This window comes from Xenopus laevis, chromosome 2L (genome assembly GCF_017654675.1).
Source record: "Xenopus laevis strain J_2021 chromosome 2L, Xenopus_laevis_v10.1, whole genome shotgun sequence".
NCBI classification, from domain to species: domain Eukaryota; kingdom Metazoa; phylum Chordata; class Amphibia; order Anura; family Pipidae; genus Xenopus; species Xenopus laevis.
Window position 1 is genome coordinate 43,789,970 of NC_054373.1, and position 22,326 is coordinate 43,812,295.

The following is a 22,326-nucleotide window of genomic DNA, read 5'->3' on the forward strand; positions in this document are numbered from 1 at the left end:
AGTGAAACTCCCGGCAGCTTATGACTCCGGCTTCAAGTTATGTTTTCCTGCCTGTTGCTCCTTTTAACAACAGTTGGCATATTGTGTAAAGTTATTGGCTTTTTAATAAAGCAAATTGTGGTCATTTTTCTTTCAAATGTGTGTCTGTATTTATTCTTGGTATGGGGGGGAAATGGCCACTGAGGCTCCTGTTTGGTGTTTGGCAACCATGCTGCTGACCAAAGATTTACATATAGATGCAAAAGAATTAAACAATGAGAATGCTTCTGACCATAAATATAAATTCAGAATTTACCAATGAGAATTCTGTGACCAAAAATTTCAATACAGATGCAAACAAAACAACCAATAAGAATACTTCTGAACAGAAATTTGAATATAGAATTCAACAATGAGAAAGCTGCCAACACAAATTTCAATTCAGATGCAAAAGAATTAACCAATGAGAATGCTTCATAACAAGAAATTCAGAATTCACCGATAACAGCTCCCAGAACCCCCAAAACCTTTAGAAGAAACACAAGAAGAGCCGCAGCATTGTGGGTTGCAAGTCACAAGTTTATAATGAATTATTTTAAAGAGATTGGAAATGAAAACTAAGCATTAGTACATGAATAATCCGTGGAATTGTGTATCAGGACTGCGCTTACAGCTGTGCAATACATTGATGAAAAGAAAACTTTGGCAAAGAGAACTTTAAAAACATCTACACATATAAAGACTTTCACAGAAAAGAGATTCTATACAGAGATGTACAAAAGTTAAATAATTTAAAAGTTGGAATGTTTCTTTCACGTGAAACCTTTCACATTCACGGTGAGTCGATGCATTTGGTTTCATTAATTGTTGACGCTGGCTTGATTGTTACCTTTCCTGTGTTTGGTTACGGCTTTCCAGATCCGACAGAGCTCTCCTCCCCTGAAGTGCAAAGAACAGAAAGGGTTAAGGAGCACATCACACAAGGGGATGTCAAATCTTTTTCTTGGAAGGGACTAAACAATTCTACACAGATTTGAAAAGTCTCATATCCTTTAAAGGAGAAAGAAAGTCCTATTTAATTGGGGGTGCCAAAAGTTATGCACACCCAAGTGCTTATATATACTTACCTGACACCCCAGGCTGGTGCTCCTATCAGGAGAAAACTGCACCAATCCGGAGGTTCTTCCAGCGAGCACCATGGAGTGATCTTCTTCTTTCTTCAAATTTACTGGGGCAGACGCATGCTCAGGAGAACGAAATAGCCGACTTCTTCATTAAAGTTTGGCTACTGCACATGCGCAGCCGCACAAAGAAAGAAGAAGCCGGAACCGGATCGTTCCGTGGTGCTCGCTGGAATAACCCCGGACCAGTGCAGTTTTCTGCTGATAGGAGCACCGGCCTGGGGTGTGAGGTAAGTAAATACATTCACCCCTCAACAAATTCAATCACAGTTTCTTCTTAGGCAAGTTCTCCTTTTCAGTAAAAACTGCATGGCCCAGGGCACCACTCCACCATCTTACTTATTCCCAGGTGCCCCCAGCTTGGGCATAAACAGTAAGTAAAGTCATATTTCCAGATTTTTCTCTATTGTGCAGCACAAGGGACTCCTAGAAATGAAATGAAAATGATGGAGTGGCACAGTTAGCTTTGAAAGTTGTGAAAGGATTCAGTGACCCCCCAACCACCAGTGGAAACGACAGTGACTGTTATTTGTGTACAAAACAAGCACATGTCTGTGTGGTATAGGTGCCCTCTGGGAGGCCATTGGGGTGTCAATGAAAATAGTAAGAAACAGAATATAAAAGAGCCATGTTGTTATGTGTATGAATTGTCTAATAAAGAATATTACATTGCAAGATGCACATCTGTTTATTTGTTTGTGAGGGTTTTGTAAGATATTGCACATCCCTCCTACACTGACACATATTAATAGTTCAGTTGCTCTTTCCTGTTAGGAACAAGCTGTGGACATGAAGCTCAACACAAACGTTGCCACATATAATTTCTTCAATGACTTGATTCTCAGCTCTCTTCCGTTATCCAGAAAACTCAGAATTACAGAAAGGTCGTCTCCCATAGATTCCATAATAATCAAATAATCCAAATTTTTTAAGATTATTTCCATTTTCTCTGTAATAATAAAACAGTACCTTGTACTTGATCCAAACTAAGATATAATTAATCCTTATTGGAAGCAAAACCAGCCTATTGGGTTTAGTTAATGTTTACATGATTTTATAAGGTATGAAAATCCAAATTATGAAAAGATCAATTATCTGGAAAACCCCAGGTCCCGAGCATTCTGGATAATAGATCCCATACCTGTACAAATACCTGTGGACATTACTGGACTCCAAGACCCTACAAGAGCCGCACCTAAATACTGTGGTGCCATACAGACAAAGAAGCCATAAGTCAGGCAGGAGTAAATATAGGGTAGTCTTCTCATACTTTCAGTCTATGTGCCTATAATTAATGGCCCGTTTATATTTACAGACACATATTTGAAGGAGCGGAGTCACATTTGGCTTTACTGGTAATTTTAATGGGGCCCCAGCACAGTCACCCCTCCTCTAAACTGCACCAAAGAGACGTCACCCCTCCTCTAAACTGCACCAAAGAGACACCCTAGAACTGTTCTGCTCCCCCTACTTCAATTGAAAAGGCAGAGCTGGGCAGCAGGGTTGGTGGCTGCTTCGTTTCATGTCACTGGTTCTCTAAATGCAATTTCTGACCAGGAACCCTTGTACTGCGACTGGAAGCAAAGAATAGACTGGTTCCAAGTGCTCAAGCTCTTGTTTGTTGATCAGCACCAGGATCAGAAAGTGAAATGACCAGACGAGGTGTCTAACAACACTCGTCCTTTTCAGCTGAGATTTAGGGGATTGTGAGGAATGTTTAGTGCAGATGGGGAGAGGTTACTGTGCAGGGGCCCAATTAAAGTCCGTTTACTTCTCTTTTATAGGTTTGAAATGAAATAATCAGAATAAGCACTTGGAATCTGAAACAGCACAAAATCTTCTGGTATATGTGCCCTTAGAATTATTTTATAATATTATAACATAATGAGACAGAATGTATAAAAGGGTGATTATAGCCAAGGTTTGTGCTTGTCCTATTCACTGAGTGAATCATGTTTCATATTTGGCTTTAACACCTTGTCCCGCAGTCTTGAATTAGACTTTTCTTTCAGCCACTGTCCTTTGATTTCTGTCAGCCCCTGTTATTATTAGTGTAATTCTGTGGTTCTTTGGAGAACATAAGCCTGCGGCACAAATAAAGTGAGATAAACTGCTGTACACTCATTTTGCTGTATAATGTAAACTAGTAAGTAAATATTAGTCAGTGTCTGTATAGTTTAGCCACACACAATTCAGCCATAGGCACAAGCTGTACTTTGGGAAGCAAAGGGCAAGAAGTAACCAAACTATATAGTGTTTGGTCTAAAGGAATTCACTTGTCATCATCCTACATACCTGAGTCTGAGTGATTTCAGATCATCTTTGGTGATATCATGCAGTACATTATACAGGGTGTATTCTTCTTCAACAAACTGGGAATTTAGAATGTGTTAGAGAAATAATTAAATATCATTAAAGACTTTATTTCATCCTTTAATATGAACTACACACTGTACTTCATACACATCTTAAAGTATATACATAAACAAGTTTCTAGATGACAGCTAAAGGCACATTTATCAAGGGTCGAATTTCAAATTCATGTGTTCGACTTTACTCGGAATTCGACTGTGGTGTTATTTATTAAAAAAATTGAATATGTAAATTCGGACGAATTTTACCCACCGAAAACTCAAATTGAATTAGATTTGAATCTGACCAAACTCAAATCGCGTTTTTTCTCCAGAAAAAACTCGAATGTCAGGAAGGCTGCAAACATCATCCAATTGGTCACTGGATCTCTCCCATTGACTTATACATGAACTTGGCAGGTTTTAGGTGGCGAATAGTCTAAATCTAATTCTTAATGGGCCAGATCTCGAAAATCGAATGTGATTTTTTAAAAAAAATTCTATTCAAGTTTGGATAATTCACTAGTCAAATTTTGACCATAAAAAAAAATTAGAAAATTCAAATTTGAATTTTCAATTCGACCCTTAATAAATCTGCCCCTAGTCTTATCAGCTGTTCCATGGATACCTTTATTTGTTATGCATGGTAACAAGAAATAAGAGAGCTGCTTGCCAATAAGACTGAACTTGGGAAAATCCCACACGTCGTTTTTACCTGGTTTACTGCATCGTCAGTAGCTCCAAGTTCCCTCAGCCAATTAACAAGTTCTTGGTCTGTGGGGTTGTCGTGTGACACATAAGAGACAGGTGTCTGTGGAATATCTGAGGAAAGAATTACAGAAAGGTCAGGACAGACTTATACAGGAACAGTATAAAGTGACATTATCCTCCCCTTCTGTAACGTCTGCTGAGAGCAGCACAAACTTCATATAAAGACAGAATGCACAGTCTGAGCAATTTGTTTTCTCTTAGCGGAGAGTTGTTGTGTGTAATAAATCAATGCAGAATACATTGGATTTATTCCTCTGAAATCTCTGGATCAGATTTGATCTGACCAACCATTATTATTATGGTGAGATATAATTTGGCAGCTCCCAATAGGCAATACACAAGGATAGATAAATACTGGGGAGAAAAACCAGTGTCTGGATGTTTTACTGAACGTTTATAGACAGAAGAGATACTGTATATGTCCAACATATAAATATTCCTGAAGGCTACGATCACTTACTTTCTCATAACTCTTAGCCAGTGTACAACTCTAGGGCCAGCATTCACAGGCAATTGTCATCAAGCAGAAAATGAGGTTTGTCTGTAATATAATCTGATGCAACAGGGCTGATTATTAAATTCTGATGCTAATTGATGTCAATTGCACTGGTTTCTGTGCTGCCATATATTAAATATTCATATGAATTACTAATCAGCCTTATACTGTGACATTTATATATATATGTGTGTGTGTGTGGACTGTATATTGTGAGTGGGTCCCTAAGCTCAGTAAGTGACAGCAGCACAGAGCATGTGCAGTGAATCAGCAGAAAAGAAGATGGGGAGCTAGTGAGGCATCTTTGGAGACACAGATCTTTACTGCTAAAGGGCTGTGGTTGCCTTGGATTGGTACAGAAGCCCAAAGCATAATGCACAACATTTCTACCTACTTCTTTAGTTTAACGTTCCTTGTCCTTTTACTCTTGGAAACATTAGCCGAAGTCATGCTCTAGGAATTAACTTCATTTCTACCCTTGGTCATCCTATAACAGTATGAGGCAGTGCAACAAGCAACCACATGATGTGACCTGCCCCTACCTGGTATAGTAGGAAAAGAATATCAGTTCTATGATGAGCTAAAATAGTTCACCTGGGGGTATTCTGTTTGCAGGAATCTGCTAATAGTGAAATACTTTAAAGCCACAATGTTTATGCAGTAAATTATGTAAAATCAATATATCTGAAATAGAAGATGAGCAATGGGAGGAGGCCTTGTAGGCCCCAAGTCTGGTGTAGTTTAGGGTCTGGCCACACAAGCAGATTTGGGGAGATTAGTCGCCCCACCAACAAATCTCCTCTTCTTCGGGGCAACAATCTCCCTGAACTTCCTCTGAGAGGAAACTTTGGGCGACTTCAGAAAACAAAGCACAGCGAGATTGTTGCCCCGAAGAAGATGAGATTTGTCACTGGGGCGACTAATCTTCCCAAATCTGCTCGTGTGGCCAGACCCTTAATGTAAGAAGCAGATTACACCAAGCAGCCATTTCTCCAGCCCATATGCACTTAGCAAACATTAGGCCAAATGACTGCTGTCCCAAATGTCATCTGCCTGGTGCCGATTTTTTCCACCTGGCATGGAGCTGCTCCGCAATTGCCTCATTCTGGGCAGAGGTGTGTGAAATACTTACTAAGATACGAATCCCAGTGTCCCCAAAGATTTGCCTGTTGGGTATCATTGCACATCTTACAAAATCCCATTATATGTTATCATCTTTGAAGGAATCACTATTTTTGGCATGAAAATGTATAGCTGGCAGGAGACCCTCCTATTGTACAAACGAGGAAAACGCTTTTGCAGGAACAACTTCTGGCTTTAGAGCTTCTGCCCACCCTTGCCACACCAGATCAAACTTATTTGGCGCATTCCTCTGGCACAATTAGTGTTTATACAAAGGAATGCGCCAAATAAGTTTGATCTGGTGTGGCAAGGGTGGGCAGAAGCTCTAAAGCAAGAAGTTGACTCTCCGTGAGAAGCTGATATGTATAACCTGTCATTGTGTACCGGCCTGTAGGTGTAAAGCTGTTCGAAACATTTGGAATATTTTTCTACTTTTTATTTGTTGTTATTTGGTTGTAAAAGCAATAAAAAAAGATCACAACAATTAAAAACAATGTAAACAATTGTACTTATTATAACAGATGGAGCAGGAAAAAAGGTTATGTCATAAACTTGTTTTAATAAAGCTTCCTTTTGAGTAAAAAAAAAAAGAAAAATCAATATATAACCCTTCTTGTTAATCGTTTTAAAGGGAAAACATTCTTACCAATTGGACTTGATTTGATCTGAAGAAGATGTAAGTCATGATTCCTCTGTTCCAAACACTGTTTTAAAACCAGCTGGTATTCCTTTTCCTTTTGAACCAGCTCTTCCAGCAACCTATAAATAAAAAAGTGATTTTATAAACAGGTAAACAAAACTAAAATGAAGCCATTTAATGACCAGGAGTGAAGCACTAGGCCCCTGGGTGCCTGTGAGTACCTTGGTGATGTGATGTATCACCTGCTGAGCCAATTGCTAGAACTCCTCCCTGTCTGCTCACAGAATGCTCCTAGTAATACTCATACTCAATTTTCCTTCATAATAGAGATGGGAATCAGAAGGCTTAAATGTTCCTTTTACTGAACATTAATATTTAAACTCCTGTATTAGTTCTGATAGGACTATAATGCTCCAAGTTTATGTTTGTAGTTAAGAGTCGCACACTTCTGCTTGATGCTTTATTACCTGTTAGTTTCTTGCCGCAGTTTGCCCAGTTGCAGGTTGGTTTGCTGGCCTTGTGTCTCATGGGAAACTACTGAGCTTAGGGTGCTGACACCCGATGTTATCACCACGTCCTCTGTGCCATTTTGCACCACTGGTTGGTAATCTTCATCCTCCACTTCTTTGTCCACTCCTTCGCTCTCAGAGGCAGGTCCCAAATGAGCTCGAAGCTCTGTAAATAGAAGTCAGTGGATTACCTCAAAAGAAGTTAATGGGGTCAGAAAACCCTTATCAAGTTTAACATGAACTTTTTTAAACTTTTTTCAAAAAATCTAAACATACATAAATGAGGAACCCCAATACCACAGCTATAGCTGCCCCTTAACAAACGAAAATTATTTAGCTCTGGGCTGTGTCCCTAAAAATGAATGATTCCCCTGTAAATGTACTGTGGGCTGAGAAGTACGTACCAGGGATAAGGATGGTAACAGCTGCCTGCACTGCACGGCGTATGATATTGTCCATAGCAAACATCCAATGTGGACGAATTAGGTGATTCCGTAATATCTTGTTGATCTACAGGAGTAATGTTGTTGGTATTATAGAATTAATAGTTAAATATTTATACCAAATGATAGATTTGAAGAGTACTTTGTTAGACCAGAAACTGCATTGTCACATCTTTAGCAAGGTCACCAGTAGCGTAGATCTTGGCCTGGATTTGGCCATCCACATTCTGAGCCAAATCACTCTGATCCAATCATTGGTCCTGGGGCCAACAATGAGAGTATCCATTGGGGTCTACAGACAGATGGGGACTGCCAATTAGGTGCCAATGCACTCCTCGTATGATTGGGGCCACTGATTGACCTAGAAAACTGATATCTGGCTGATTGTTATCCAGACAGCAGTCCATCAAGTCATTGGCCCCCAACTGCCCACTCAGGCTGGAGGGTCAGAATGAGAAGCTTAAACCTGCCCTCGTAACACTGGTGTTCATTTGTGTCATATATTTATTTGTAAAACACAAGATCTTTTGATTATTTGTTGGACTTACCGCATCTTGGAACCCAAACAGAACAAGCTGAATCTGGTTAATGGATGTGCTATCAAAATCTAAATCCACTTTGAGTTTAGAAATAGTAGAAGCCATGACTCTGTGCTCGGGAGAGCGGATAAACTCCCTTAGGATACTGATTATTTGCTTGATGTGGGTGACCGAGAGCTGCACGTCTTCTGAACTCTGCAAATAAAACAATATTTCCCTTCATCAGGTTTAGAAGCTGGCATATTAACATCTCAGAATGAAATTAAATCACTTTAGCTTCTTGTCAATCTTAATAAAACATTTTTTTCTTTAAAATTAAGATTCCGTTTGAATTCAGACAAATGGTAGCACCTCTTGCAAGCTTTGTGTAGGCTCATATTTTTAAAGATTTCAGTCAATCTGCATTAAGACCATAGAAATCATGTGACTTGTACCTGCTGGAAAACTGAAAACAGAATTTGTTTTATGGAGCATCTGTTTTATCTACTGAGCTCAAACCCAGACAGGCAAAGTAGGGTTTGGATTCACAGCTGAGTCGTTTGTGGAGTATTTCTCTGAACCCTATTTTTCATTTAGAAAATGTTCTTGTAAATCTTCAAAAATACTATGGCTTTTGTTTTATACATTTCCAAAACATCATTCCATTTCCACCTGCTGACAAAGTATTAGGCTTGCTGCATTCAGTGTCTGGCTTCTACTGCATTCATGAAGCGGGTGCTTTCTTACCTGCATGAGACATTCCTGAAGGTGTGAGGCGACTTTATTCTCTTCTTCATTTAGAATCTTGTAGAGAATCGCACGTCGTTCACTGTCTTTCCGCAGCAGAAACAAGCCAGAGTCTCTTTCCTCTGGTGAAGGGGGATTACTCCGATCCTCTGATACAGAACTGTCATCTGGAACACTTGGGACAAGACACAAATAGGGACATCTAAGCCTTTATCATTAAATAATTTGTATAGATTGGTGTTTCAGCCTCTTTTAATTTGACCATATACAGGTTGACTCTATAGACAAGGTGAAAAAAGTTGTCCAAGCTTTTTCATTTAGGCAAAAAATATCCAGCTACGGTTGGACAGGCCAAGTGCCTGGAGAGAAGCCCACATAAAGAGTCAGCAGAAGAAAGCAAATAGTTAAAAAACGATACAAAGTAAAAAAAAAGGCCAATTAAAAATGGACATAGAATTAGCTATTATATAACATATTATATATATAACGTTAACTTAAAGGTGAACCACCCCTTTAAAAGAATAGCAATCCCACGTACACAAGCTAATGAAGTGGTAGGTTATATTGTAAAAAGGTAAGTAGTGATGCACCGAATTCAGAAATGAGAAAATTGAAATAAAATAATTATATAAACGAAAATATGAATCATACAACACTGTTAATAATGATATAATAATGAAGTAATAATTGCAACTCATATGTTCATCTGAACACTTATGATTTGGACGAGTCCTACAAATAGTGGCGGGATTAGATTTTCCATTGTGGGGCATAAGTGCACTGATATGGGCCACATGCTGTTGCTTACCTTAACAAGTTCGAATTTGAACCTTTGTTGATGGGAAAATCTGAATTTGACCTCTTGGTCTTGTCAAAAAACAGTTCTTGCTTTGCATCAGAGTCGGGGGAAACAGATCCATGTTCACTACTGCTGCTGCCGGCAAGCTCCCCTGGAACTGGGAGAGGCAGGGAAGTGCTGCGGTTGTAATCTGAAATATCAACAACCCATTGCTTCATTGCACAGTCCAACACAATCCAAGCAACATGTTTCATTGCATCGCTGGACTCCCTTACCTTAAAGAAGAAGGAAAGACCTATTTACTCAGGGGTGCCCAAGTGATTATATATACTTACCTCACACCCCAGGCCGATGCTCCTATCAGGAGAAAACTGCACCAGACTGGGCTTCTTCCAGTGAGCACCATGGAGCGATCGGCTTCTGACTTCTTCAAATTTCCCGGGACAGATGCATGCGCCATAGAACGAAATAGGCGACTTCTCCGTTAAAGTCCGGCTTTTCCAGCTACTGCACATGAGCACCCGCATGAAGAAAGAAGAAGCCAGAAGAGGATCGCTCCATGGTGCTCTCTGGTAAGTAAATACAATCACTTGGGGGGGCTAACTTTAGTTTTAGGAGCAGCTTCCCGGCTTTCCCCTCCCACCCACTAACAACTCCGGCAGATTTATCAAAATCACCCACTTTCTATTCATTCCTATGGAATTTTTAGAAGCGTATTTTTCAAATAGTAAACTCTAACTTTCACTCATTAATAAACACAATTCTAAAAATCCCATAGAAATAAAGAAAAAGTTGTTGAGTTTTTCAGTGCTGAACTCCCATCTCACATTTTGATATGATATATCTGCCACGAAGACTAGTGCCAGGCGACTGTGGATCTCAGCCTGCGTTTCTCCGAGTATCCGTTCCGCTGCTCCTCTGCTCGTGCTCTGCCTGCACCCAGAAGCATTTTTTCCACGCAGGTGCAGGCAGACGCAACAGATTTCAGAGCCAAAATGCGACATTTTGCATTTCACGCCGAAATCCATCTGAACAAGGGGAGCAGCAGGGCAGTGGAGAATCTGCAGTCCTATCCATCATCTGACCCAAGCCTAAGTGTATACAAGAGAATATAAAGGGAGTTGAAACATGATACAATATGATGGCTTCCTGCTTCCACTTAAGCAGTGGTGTAACTTGCAACTGGAGAGCTGCTGAATAAAAAGCTAAATGACTCAAAATACACAAATAATAAAAAATGAAAACCAATTGCAATTTGTCACACAATATCACCCTCTACATCATACTAAAAGTTAACTTAAAGGTGAACAACCTCTTTAATAGTCCATTGTCTTAAGCCTCCATGGGTTGTTGATCTGGTTTTGGTTTAGCATGAAAAGAACATATTATAAACCTTAAAAAGATTAGAGTATTTTTCTCACTATGTTATTAAATATCACATTTATTTAACATTACAGTGTTTACCTATGTTCAGTATAAGACCAATAAATACAACAAAAAGAATGGCTGTAAAAAACATAGTCTTGGTTTATAATAAACGGTGAACTTCCTAGAACTGGAAAAATAGAACTTGAGTTATGGCAGTAAGCATCTATCTATTACGACTGAAAGTAATACTTCTACTATAATAAGAGTGAGCCATTTGCAGGATAATCCATGCTCACTAGTCTTCATACTCAACAAAATAGTTTTCCTTATTGAGCTGATGTGGCTCCTCATGTGTGCTCTGAAAACCGTTTCTAAAGATCACAGAGCAAAATTAAATGATTTCTAATATAAATATATTATATTTTTATCAAATCTGGGTTGTGACTCATCGCATATGGTATGGCTTAGTACCTGTTCCATAAAACGGGCTTTTATACACTGGCTTGCTGTTCATTAACACAAGGTATTTCATTATTTTAGGCTTAGCAGGACTAAACCTTAGATCTGACAAGAACAGACTCTGCTTTTGCTCCAGCAACGTAATGTGTTTTAATTACACTAAATAGCTGAGCATAGTGTGAAAGTGTGCCATGTTGTTAACTGCCTGGGGTGGAAGACGATATCACTAAAAAACATTGTGGGTATTTGGAAATAAGAGCTTAAAAGCACAACTGCATTTCAATAACTGCATACCTTACTGTATATATGGCCACTGACAGTTGTGCTATACACACACACACATATATATATATATATATATATATATATATATATATATATATATATATATATATACTGTATCTATAATGGGACCAGATGGTTTATGCATACGAGTAGTGAAAAAAACTTGAAACTTCTTCTATATTTCACTTATGGTGCAAATATAGCATCCTATAATGGTTACAAGAAATTAATTAGACAAAGAAACTCCACCAATGGCTAATAGTATATGACTATCAAGTATAAAATTATTGGATTTTAAGAAAATTGATGCTAAACCATAACTATATAAATATGTAAATAATTAAGGTGCTGTGCAAGAATGCACTAAAGTGCAAGTGCAATTTTATTCTAATCAATTAGTTGTTTTAAACAACATATAATTATAAATTAATCCTGAGTAGGCTGATTGCACAAATTATACGAGAATTAATTCATACAATTTTTGTGGTCACTGCAACATTTTCCCTAAAGGCTTTTTTTTGGTCAGTCCAAATGGCTGTTGCAGTAGAATCTATATCACTGCATTACAGGAGTACGGTATCCAAAATGCTCCTCATTGGCTAACTTTGGACAGATACCTTCTCTAACCTCTATACCAACAGGTTAAGTTGGTAAGAAAGCTCATATCAGTGTACAGCCCTTTTATAATATTTCCCCTCTTACATCCAGATTTGCAATATTATCCAATTTCAGCTTAACGGAACAGTTATGTTGGCTGTGCAAAATAAAAAGCATTTCTAATATACAGTGGTGTGAAAAACTATTTGCCCCCTTCCTGATTTCTTATTCTTTTGCATGTTTGTCACACTTAAAGGTTTCTGCTCATCAAAAACCGTTAACTATTAGTCAAAGATAACATAATTGAACACAAAATGCAGTTTTTAAATGAAGGTTTACGTTATTAAGGGAGAAAAAAAACTCCAAATCTACATGGGCCTGTGTGAAAAAGTGATTGCCCCCCTTGTTAAAAAATAACTTAACTCACGACTGCAAGGCGGTCTTAAGGTCCCCTACATAAGAAATTATTACTGGGCAGCTAGAATCGCACAAATAATACAGTGGCATAATGACTCAGGAATGCTCAGATGGGTAGAATTTGAGAATGATTCAATTTATCCCTTGCAAGTTAGAGCACTACTGTGGTTAACTACGAACAATATACAAAAATACCCTATTACTAACCCCATTGTTAAATTTCATATGCAACTTTGGAAATTGCTTAAACCAAGATTGTTACCAGTGGCTACTAATAGTTACATGCAAGCTCTGGTAGGAAATCCAGATTTCCCCCCAGGGATGGTTCATAGCGATTTTCAATGGTGGGCCTCTCAAAATTTCAATAAATTATATGATCTATTGTCCCTGCATGGGTTTAGAACTTGGAACTCATTAAAAGAGTCGCTCACAATCCACCCACGAGAGTTTTTACGTTATTCTCAACTTTCCCACTTTTATTTCTCACAACTACAAAAGAAACCTACATTAACTGGATCCTTATTTGAAAATCTCTGTAAAAATGCCCTACGAGCTAAAGGTCATATTTCCACTATATACTCCATATTAATTGAGGCTCCACCTTCCTCTTTACCTATGTATATGAAAGCTTGGGACAGGGATTTCAACCTATTATGGACTACAGAGGATTGGTCCAAAGTAATGGAATTCTCTCATAAATTTTCTCCCAATGTTGCCATACGGGAAATGGCTTACAAAGTAATTTCAAGATGGTATTACACACCAATGCGTAAACACAATTTTTCTCCTTCCTCTTCTCCTTTGTGCTTTAGAGGCTGTGGAGCACTAGGTGATTATAAACATTCGTGGTGGTCCTGCCCAGTAGTAGAGCAATTTTGGAATAGGGTAGTCCAAATTGCAGGTGACTTAACTGATTCCCCTATTACACGAACCCCTGAACATCTTTTACTGAATCACCCTAATCCAGATTTTAATAAAGTTACCAATGCTTTGCTATTTCAGATATGGGCAGCGGCGCGCTGGGTTGTTGCACTTAACTGGGTTTCCCCTACGCTTTCAATAACTCAATTCATTTCTAGACTCAACTACATTCAGGAAATGCATTTATTAACAGCCATTGCAGATAACAAAAAAGAAGTTTTTGACGATATATGGCAACCTTGGGAGAACTTTAAGAAATCCTCTGGTTTTTTGCTTTTGTTTCCTTAACTTAATTTCTTCCCACGAGTAATTCTACTTTTTCAGAGTCATTGAGAATACAACCTGTCATAACACACCGGTTTCCCAGTTAGGGAAAACTTAGCAATTTGAGAGCCACCCGTTTATTCTCTTTATAGTCGCGCTATTGCCTACCCTGCCCTATTTAACTATGCAGGTTTCCTTACTCTTCCCCTTTTTTTTTTTTTTTTTTTTTTTTTTTTATTATTTTACTATTGGTTTTGGTTTATATTCTTTGCCTTTTCCTGTTGTTTAAGTGAAGTTGTAATACTTACCTTATGCTTTTGCAAGTTCATATTGTTGTAATGTCTTTCAATGTCTATTACATATGAAGCACCAAATGTGAAAAATGACGCAATGACAAGATTGTACTGTTACCATTTTGTTCACGAAATAAAAAAAAGATATGTTAAAAAAAAAAAAATAACTTAACTGTGGTTTATCACACCTGAGTTCAATTTCAAAGGTTATAAAGCCATTTCTAAAGCTTTGGGACTCCAGCGAACCACAGTGAGAGCCATTATCCACAAATGGCAAAAACATGGAACAGTGGTGAACCTTCCCAGGAGTGGCCGGCCGACCAAAATTACCCCAAGAGCGCAGAGACAACTCATCCGAGAGGCCACAAAAGACCCCAGGACAACATCTAAAGAACTGCAGGCCTCACTTGCCTCAATTAAGGTCAGTGTTCACGACTCCACCATAAGAAAGAGACTGGGCAAAAACGGCCTGCATGGCAGATTTCCAAGGCGCAAACCACTTTTAAGCAAAAAGAACATTAAGGCTTGTCTCAATTTTGCTAAAAAACATCTCAATGATTGCCAAGACTTTTGGGAAAATACCTTGTGGACCGACGAGACAAAAGTTGAACTTTTTGGAAGGTGCGCGTCCCGTTACATCTGGCGTAAAAGTAACACAGCATTTCAGAAAAAGAACATCATACCAACAGTAAAATATGGTGGTGGTAGTGTGATGGTCTGGGGTTGTTTTGCTGCTTCAGGACCTGGAAGACTTGCTGTGATAGATGGAACCATGAATTCTACTGTCTACGAAAAAATCCTGAAGGATAATGTCCGGCCATCTGTTCGTCAACTCAAGCTGAAGCAATCTTGGGTGCTGCAGCAGGACAATAACCCAAAACACACCAGCAAATCCACCTCTGAATGGCTGAAGAAAAACAAAATGAAGACTTTGGAGTGGCCTAGTCAAAGTCCTGACCTGAATCCTATTGAGATGTTGTGGCATGACCTTAAAAAGGCGGTTCATGCTAGAAAACCCTCACATAAAGCTGAATTACAACAATTCTGCAAAGATGAGTGGGCCAAAATTCCTCCAGAGCGCTGTAAAAGACTCGTTGCAAGTTATCGCAAACGCTTGATTGCAGTTATTGCTGCTAAGGGTGGCCCAACCAGTTATTAGGTTCAGGGGGCAATTACTTTTTCACACAGGTTTGGATTTCTTTTCTCCCTAAATAATAAAAACCCATTTAAAACACTCATTTAAAAACTGCATTTTGTGTTTACTTGTGTTATCTTTGACTAATAGTTAAATGTGTTTGATGATCAGAAACATTTTGTGTGACAAACATGCAAAAGAATAAGAAATCAGGAAGGGGGCAAATAGTTTTTCACACCACTGTAGTTAGTTAACCAAAAATGTAATCTATGAAGGCTGGAGTGACTGGATGTCTGACATAACAGAACAGAACACTACTTCTTGCTTTGCATCTCTCTAACTCTGAGTTAGTCAGTGACTATAAGGGGGGCCACATGGGACATAACTGTTCAGTGAGTTTGCAAATGATCCTTAGCATTCAGCTCAGATTCAAAAAGCAACAGTTATGGCTCATGTGGTTCCACTCTTCAAGTCACTGATTGGTTACTGCCCGGTAACTAATCAATGGACACCAAGTGAGCTGCAAAGCAGGAAGTAGTGTTCTGGCTATTATGTTACATATCCAGTCACTCCAGCCTTTATACATTACATTTTTGGCTAACTAACTATGATATAAACATTTTTTATTTTGCACAGCCTATCTATTTACCCAGTTTTTATTTTTATACTGAATAATTCCTTTAAGTTGTAATATTAATTCCCAGTATAACAATACCAGTCAATGGATGTGTTTCTATGACTCTGACAAGTGCATTTAGTCACAATGGAGCTGCAGGTATCTTGGCAGGTTTGACAAATTTTCCTACAATACCAAGTTGTACAGGTTTAGTGCCTTTCTTATATCTAGCCAGTAGGGGGTGCTGTGTTATAATGATAGGCAGCATAGTGATTCTTACCTGCAGGTTTGAAAGCAATTTTACTCTTCTTCCCCTTATTTGATTGCTTTAGGAAGAAATCTCTCAGCAGATCAGTTACTGTAGCACGCTTCGCAGGATCAGGCTCAAAACTGAGCAGAATAAAAGCCCTGGCTTCTGCCGATAGGGATTCTGGGATTTCAGGGTGAATTTTAAACATACCAACCTGCAATAATGAAACAGGTTTTTGGATGCCAGTTTGTATGGTGAGAGATGCAAGACCCAGTCAATAGTTCTTTGTACAGAGTGATGCAACAAGTAATGATTATATAGAATACCTGGTATGTTTTTCTTCTAAGAATGTATCTAGGGGGTAATTTAATATGTGGAAAGTTGCCATACCTCCCTACCAACCATGGGATAAGTTCCAAGCCTGTGTCATTGCCATGGTTAGCCCTATCACTACCCAGTTCTGTTAAGCTTCTCAGTGCAGCAAATAGGGGAAATGGGTACAAATTCGGTCTAGTGCCTTTAGACCACCTCTTCTCATTCCAATTGAGATTCATATTTTTATCATCTCTGCCTTATTTTCCCCAATTGGCTTTTTCATTTTATTTGATACTTTTCTTCTCTTCCTTCTTATTCCTGTCAAAGCCCCATCAATAGCCTTTTAAGCTTGATCTTCATTGTGAGTAGGGTTGCCACCTTTTCTGGAAAAAAAATACTGGCATTTATCTTTTTTCCCTAATAATAATATTGGGATCAACCATAATTTCTACCAGCCAGGCCAGTAAAATACCGGCCAGGTGGCAACCCTAATTGTGAGCCACCACCAGCTTGCGGGCCCTGGATCTTCATCTTGACTTGTCTCTTGCCTCTTCACTCATATGCCAGGCCAAACTATTTCCTTTCTGCCTACAACTCCTATCCAAAACACCTTCTGCCTCAGCACCTTTTCCTTGGTAATGTTCCTTAACTTTTGTTTTCCATATTATATGTGTTTATGATTACCACGCATCTAAAGCTGGACTTCTTACAAAACATCTTTCATTCCATACCTTTGTCCTTTCCAACTCCCTGTATAACTACCCGGTCACTGCTACTTCCCTTTCAGTGACTTTTTTCCTAGATTTTTGCCTCTCCTGTCCTGCAATCTAAACATCCAATGACTTTATTACAACACTTCCACTTGCCAACCAATCCTTTGTTTGTCCATAATGTCTGTCCCCAATAAGCGTATTCCCACCCTTGTCTATCTTCGCTATCTTAATCCAAACCCAGTTCCTGATTCCACAGACTACTTTTTACTGGCTGTCACTGGCATCAGCTTCAATTGCATGTGTGGCTTCTTTTTCTTTTCAATTTATACATTCCTTTATCCTGTTTATTAAGGTGTTGTGGTTGGTTTTACATTGCAGTGCCACGGGCTCTGTCTGTTTTGTATTTAACATGCAGCGCAACTGAATGTTTTGTAATCTCTAATAAATGAATAAGAAATAATAATAATATATATGCTTCCATTATATATATTATAAGATATTATTTTATCACAACCTAACATGATACCTGCTAAATACCCACCCATGTATTGCTTAAAGAAAAATATGTTGTTACCTTAAACATTGCAGCCTGGGGTTCACCCAGTTCATGGAAAGGAGGCCTTCCAGTTGCCATTTCAATGATTGTGCAACCAAGAGACCAGATATCAGCAGGTGCACCATATCCTCTGGGCCCTTTATCAATGATCTCTGGAGCCATGTACTGTAAAGTGCCTGAAAAAGAGGCAGAGGTCCAATGAGTCGAATAGAATAAAATAAGAAACAAATGCACAAGAAGCAGCGAGACAGAAAGTATCAGGGAAAGGCCAAGACACAGGGCCAAGAGCTTAGCTTTATTCCTACTGCTTATCTCATTAACTTGCTGGCACTTTTAACAAAATGAGGATTATCATTCTGAAAGTTATTTAACGTCTCACAGCATGCAGCTCTGCTAGGAGATACACAGCGGTTATATATTAAGCATGTAATGACAAAAGATTGCAATTTTTCTTAGTGAGCTTAAACAGGTACATACTTTTCTTAAACTGGCATGAAACTGCTAATTTTAGGCTGTCATTTATATGATTAAAGGCGTGTTGTAACCAAGAGGCAACAGGTTGCAACAAAGCCACCAGTTTTGTGTACGGTGCCTTATTTTTTGGCATCTGTACATTTTAAATTCTATTGCAAACATAATATCAAAATGCCTGGCACTGCCCAGCAATCATACTGATATAAGTATGTCTCTGGATGGTTAGGGGCTTATTAAAGTGTTATTTGCAACCCCCATAACATGTGTGATGTGGGGTAGGGAGTAAAATATTGCTTCTGCTGGCTTGTGAAACAACAAATAACATTCTGTGTACAGGGATGTGGCCACTGAACTACCCAACATTGGTGTAAAGGGGTAAAAGTGTAGGGGTGAAGAGAAGGATTAGCCTGGGAGAGGATGGTCATGCTTCTGACTGATCCAACCTCCCAAACCCTGATTTGGTTATACTAAAAATGTTATAAGCTGTTAAAACCCACCAGTGATAAAGGCATAAAATACCATGAGATTGTGCAACAACATGGCAGCATCACATGACTTGGTAACAGAATGCATTATAAAAAGGTATAATTATATTAAAGAGGGCTGTAAAAGATTAACAAAAAGCATAGAATAATCATAAGACAATAGACTCCTTCAGCAACTGCAAGGCAGACAATTGCATGAAACTGAAACACATTGATGTTGCTCTCACCAGTAAATGTTTCAGTGCATGGATTCACTCCCGCCAGGCGTTTGGAAGTTCCAAAATCTGATATCTTCAACACCCCACTGTATGTGTTCACTAGAACATTATCCCCCTAAATAATGAATATTAGAGGCAAATGTAGTTTAAAAAAAGAAAATGTGTGCGGGTTAGTGGATAAAGTGAAGTGATAAAGCATTTCACTTATCTCCTGCTCACTTTTATACTTTGTACTAAGCAAATGAAATGCTAAAAATGCTTTTAGAATCAATGATTCAGAATCATTTTGGAGTTACAGGTCCCTTATTTTATAAAGCAAAAAAACAATAAACTGAGGGAAACAGGTGAAGGGTTAATGTGTGGAGGGTTCCCTTTCCTGGCAGACGTATCGGTACTCACTAAAAAAACTGATTCTAACAAAATAACCCACTTTGGAACAAATCCTGCATGTAGTAAGACAGGGTGATTTTAAGAGTTAGCTCTAATATACTGTATCATCCAGGCAAAAGAACTGCCCCCCAACCAAGGCTATATTAGACCTAAGGCTCAGGGCACACAGGCAGATTCGGGGAGATTAGTCGCCCAGCGGCAAATCTCCTCTTCTTCGGGGCAACTAATCTCCCCGAACTGCCTCCCCTGCCTTCCCGCCAGCTAAAATGTAAATCGCCGGCAGGATGGCACTCGGAGAGATTCATTTTCCGAAGTCACCTGAGGTTGCCTGACGAGGAAACTTCGGGAGACTAATCTCCCCGAATCTGCCTGTGTGCCCTCACCCTTACTGTCATTCAAAATCAGACTCCAGAATGAAAAGAGAATGAAGAGAGAAATATGCTGATAGTAAAGAGTAAAATAATTATTTCAGACACAGGTCAGAATTTTGAAAATTTCTTATTCAGTATGATAAAGCTTATATTAAAGTTTAATTTCCGTGCTATTTTTCCTTTAATTAATGAAAGAAAATGATGATTTAACAACTTACCTTTATATCTCTGTGAACAATCTGGTTTTCATGAAGATATTTCAGTCCTTCCAAGATCTGTTTTGTATAAAACTTGATCGTGGGTTCCTTCAAAGGGCCCCATTTTGAACGTAAGAGAACAGACAAACTACCTGGTTAAATGGAATATCAATATATAAATATTTGGGGGGGGGGGAACTAATCCAAGCAGAAGCAAATCTAATTGAAATGGGTTTTTATGAGAGACAAAGCCAAACCTCCTGGAACTTGCTCCATGAATATTTTGATGTATCCATCCTCTGAAATGGATCCGAGATACTGCACGATATTGCGATGTTTCAGGTATTTATGGAGGGCTATCTCCTCGTGTAGAGGCTGGGAATATCTACAACATGATAACAAGAGGTCGTTTTCTTATCCAAGTAAAGGAAAGTTCAAGCTATGTAATTAAAAGGACTGAACTAAACTACTATAGGACGATTCTGGATGTGATCTGTAGTTGCTGCATGTGTCTGGCTGCAAATAACATTCAATGTGACCAACCTCGTGCAAAGCAAAGCAGCTATAGGCCATTCAACAACAGCAACTTTATGTCTAACTTTAACTCTGTATGTGCCAGGGACCATAACACCTGCAGTACTGGAATAAAAGTACCAGTGGCTCAACCTGTATAAGAACGGGTAACAACTCCTATTTATATATCAGGATAATATTTACTTTGTTTTTGTATAAGGATCAAGCTAAACATACTGGTGTAGGTTAATATTTCCAAGGAGTCTAATTTATTGTGTTTAGCCATATGTTTGAAAGATGCCATACTGATCATTCCACCCGTTCCAGACTGCTTTCCCTTGTATTTTAAGCTGATCAGTATAATGAGTTCCAAAAACCAAATGTTTTCTGTCGCACATACATGCTACAGTCAGCAACTACAAAAATATTACTTGCAGAATGTACCTGCTGTCCTTCTCTAGTATCTCCTTGATAGCAATCCGGACTTGATTACTAAGGTCTCTTCCTGCATACACAACTCCATAAGTGCCTCTTCCTAAAACGAGCCGATCGCCATTTTCATCATAGTCATATTCATACTGGAACCATAAAGCACAATTCATTCTTTCGTTTTTTTTAACCCTATGGTAGTTGCCTGAAGCATAACGAGCAGGGAAGGCATGCACACAAATGAAAGCTTGCTGTGCTTAGAGAATAGTATTTCAGACACAACCATGTTCATGAGCTGGTAGACAACACTAGCTGCTAGCTTCTTTAAAGAGTCTATAGCATGATCAGGAGCCTATAAGAAGTAATGAGTTTTTTTATTGTAATGGCCAATATACACTTTATTCAGCTAGGATAACATAGAGCTTTCACGTGTTCTGTCTATTCTTTTATGTTACTGTTTCATAATAAAGTACTAATAGACCATAGTTTTTTCACCTTACGCTGTCCATTCCTTTATGAGCTCTGTAAAAACAAGCCCCTTCCTTTTCCCAGCTGCTGTCTGTTTCTCATATTTACTGAGGAGGATGTTATTCAGGCTGTTTAACTTAAAAGTGGGACACAATTAACTAACATTTCCTCTCACAATATCTTATAAGAAGAGTTGATGGGGCATATTTACCAAAAAGTGAATTTAGAGCTCAAGACAGTCTGCCAGAGTGAAATTCCTCCACTCTCTATTAATTTCTATGGGATTTTTAAAGGCCTATTTATCAATGGGTAAAAGTGAGAGTTAGCCCATTGATAATTACGCTCTTAAAAATCCCATAGCAATTAATTGAGTGGAGGAGTGGAGGAATTTCACCCTGGCAGACTGTCTTGAGCTCTAAATTCACTTTTTGGTAAATCTACCCCAAGGTCTAATATGAAAGTGCTGAACACGTGTATGCTGCCCCTTGAATCAGAAGAAGCATATCCTATTGGAAAACAGGGGGTGTTTGGGAAGATTAGAGTTAAGGCTGAATGACTCGGGGCAGGAGCTCCAGCACATGTCCAGTTTTTGTCATGATACCTACAGCTATACGTTCCATGCAACCAGTAACATCAGCATGCAACACACATTATTATAATTGATATTTAGTAGAATTGTGGCCATACCTCCTGCTCCACCCACCTAAGATCAGTGAAGTCTGGTCTCACAGTACCCCCCAAACCCCATCTGATATAGTGAATATCGTAAAATGGGGCAATGTTTGCACCGGGTCAATAATCATTAGAAAAAAAAATTATATGTTTGCTAATTAGTAAATGCTAATATGCTTATTGGTTGCTATAGGTTATTTACCTGAAATACACTTTGGTTCTTTTATTATGTTACCCCATTGTGTCCCCCTAAACGGAGCCTCCATTCTCAAATCAAATTCATGAAAGCTTTAGTTCAAAGCACATCACTGTGAATCAGAAGTTCCCGTCCCTTTCTGAGCTTTTTTCAAGGATCCATTAATAT

General features: G+C 38.8%; 1 protein-coding gene across 1 annotated transcript in view; it reads right to left on the reverse strand.

Annotated features, from left to right (window-relative positions):
- Positions 1-540: 540 nt before the first annotated feature.
- LOC108708008 (mitogen-activated protein kinase kinase kinase 15) overlaps positions 541-22,326 on the reverse strand; it is an 89,494-nt gene continuing 67,708 nt past the window's right edge. Inside the window, exons 15-29 of the mRNA XM_018246245.2 lie at positions 20,838-20,971; positions 20,138-20,265; positions 19,902-20,032; positions 18,932-19,037; positions 17,764-17,921; positions 16,192-16,375; positions 9,566-9,746; positions 8,758-8,932; positions 8,041-8,226; positions 7,454-7,559; positions 7,008-7,215; positions 6,547-6,659; positions 4,227-4,333; positions 3,456-3,532; positions 541-918 (exon numbers count right to left, since the gene is read on the reverse strand). Coding sequence (XP_018101734.1) covers positions 840-918; positions 3,456-3,532; positions 4,227-4,333; positions 6,547-6,659; positions 7,008-7,215; positions 7,454-7,559; positions 8,041-8,226; positions 8,758-8,932; positions 9,566-9,746; positions 16,192-16,375; positions 17,764-17,921; positions 18,932-19,037; positions 19,902-20,032; positions 20,138-20,265; positions 20,838-20,971 — 2,073 coding nt within the window. The 3' untranslated portion in view covers positions 541-839. The remainder of the gene's footprint in view (positions 919-3,455; positions 3,533-4,226; positions 4,334-6,546; positions 6,660-7,007; positions 7,216-7,453; positions 7,560-8,040; positions 8,227-8,757; positions 8,933-9,565; positions 9,747-16,191; positions 16,376-17,763; positions 17,922-18,931; positions 19,038-19,901; positions 20,033-20,137; positions 20,266-20,837; positions 20,972-22,326) is intronic.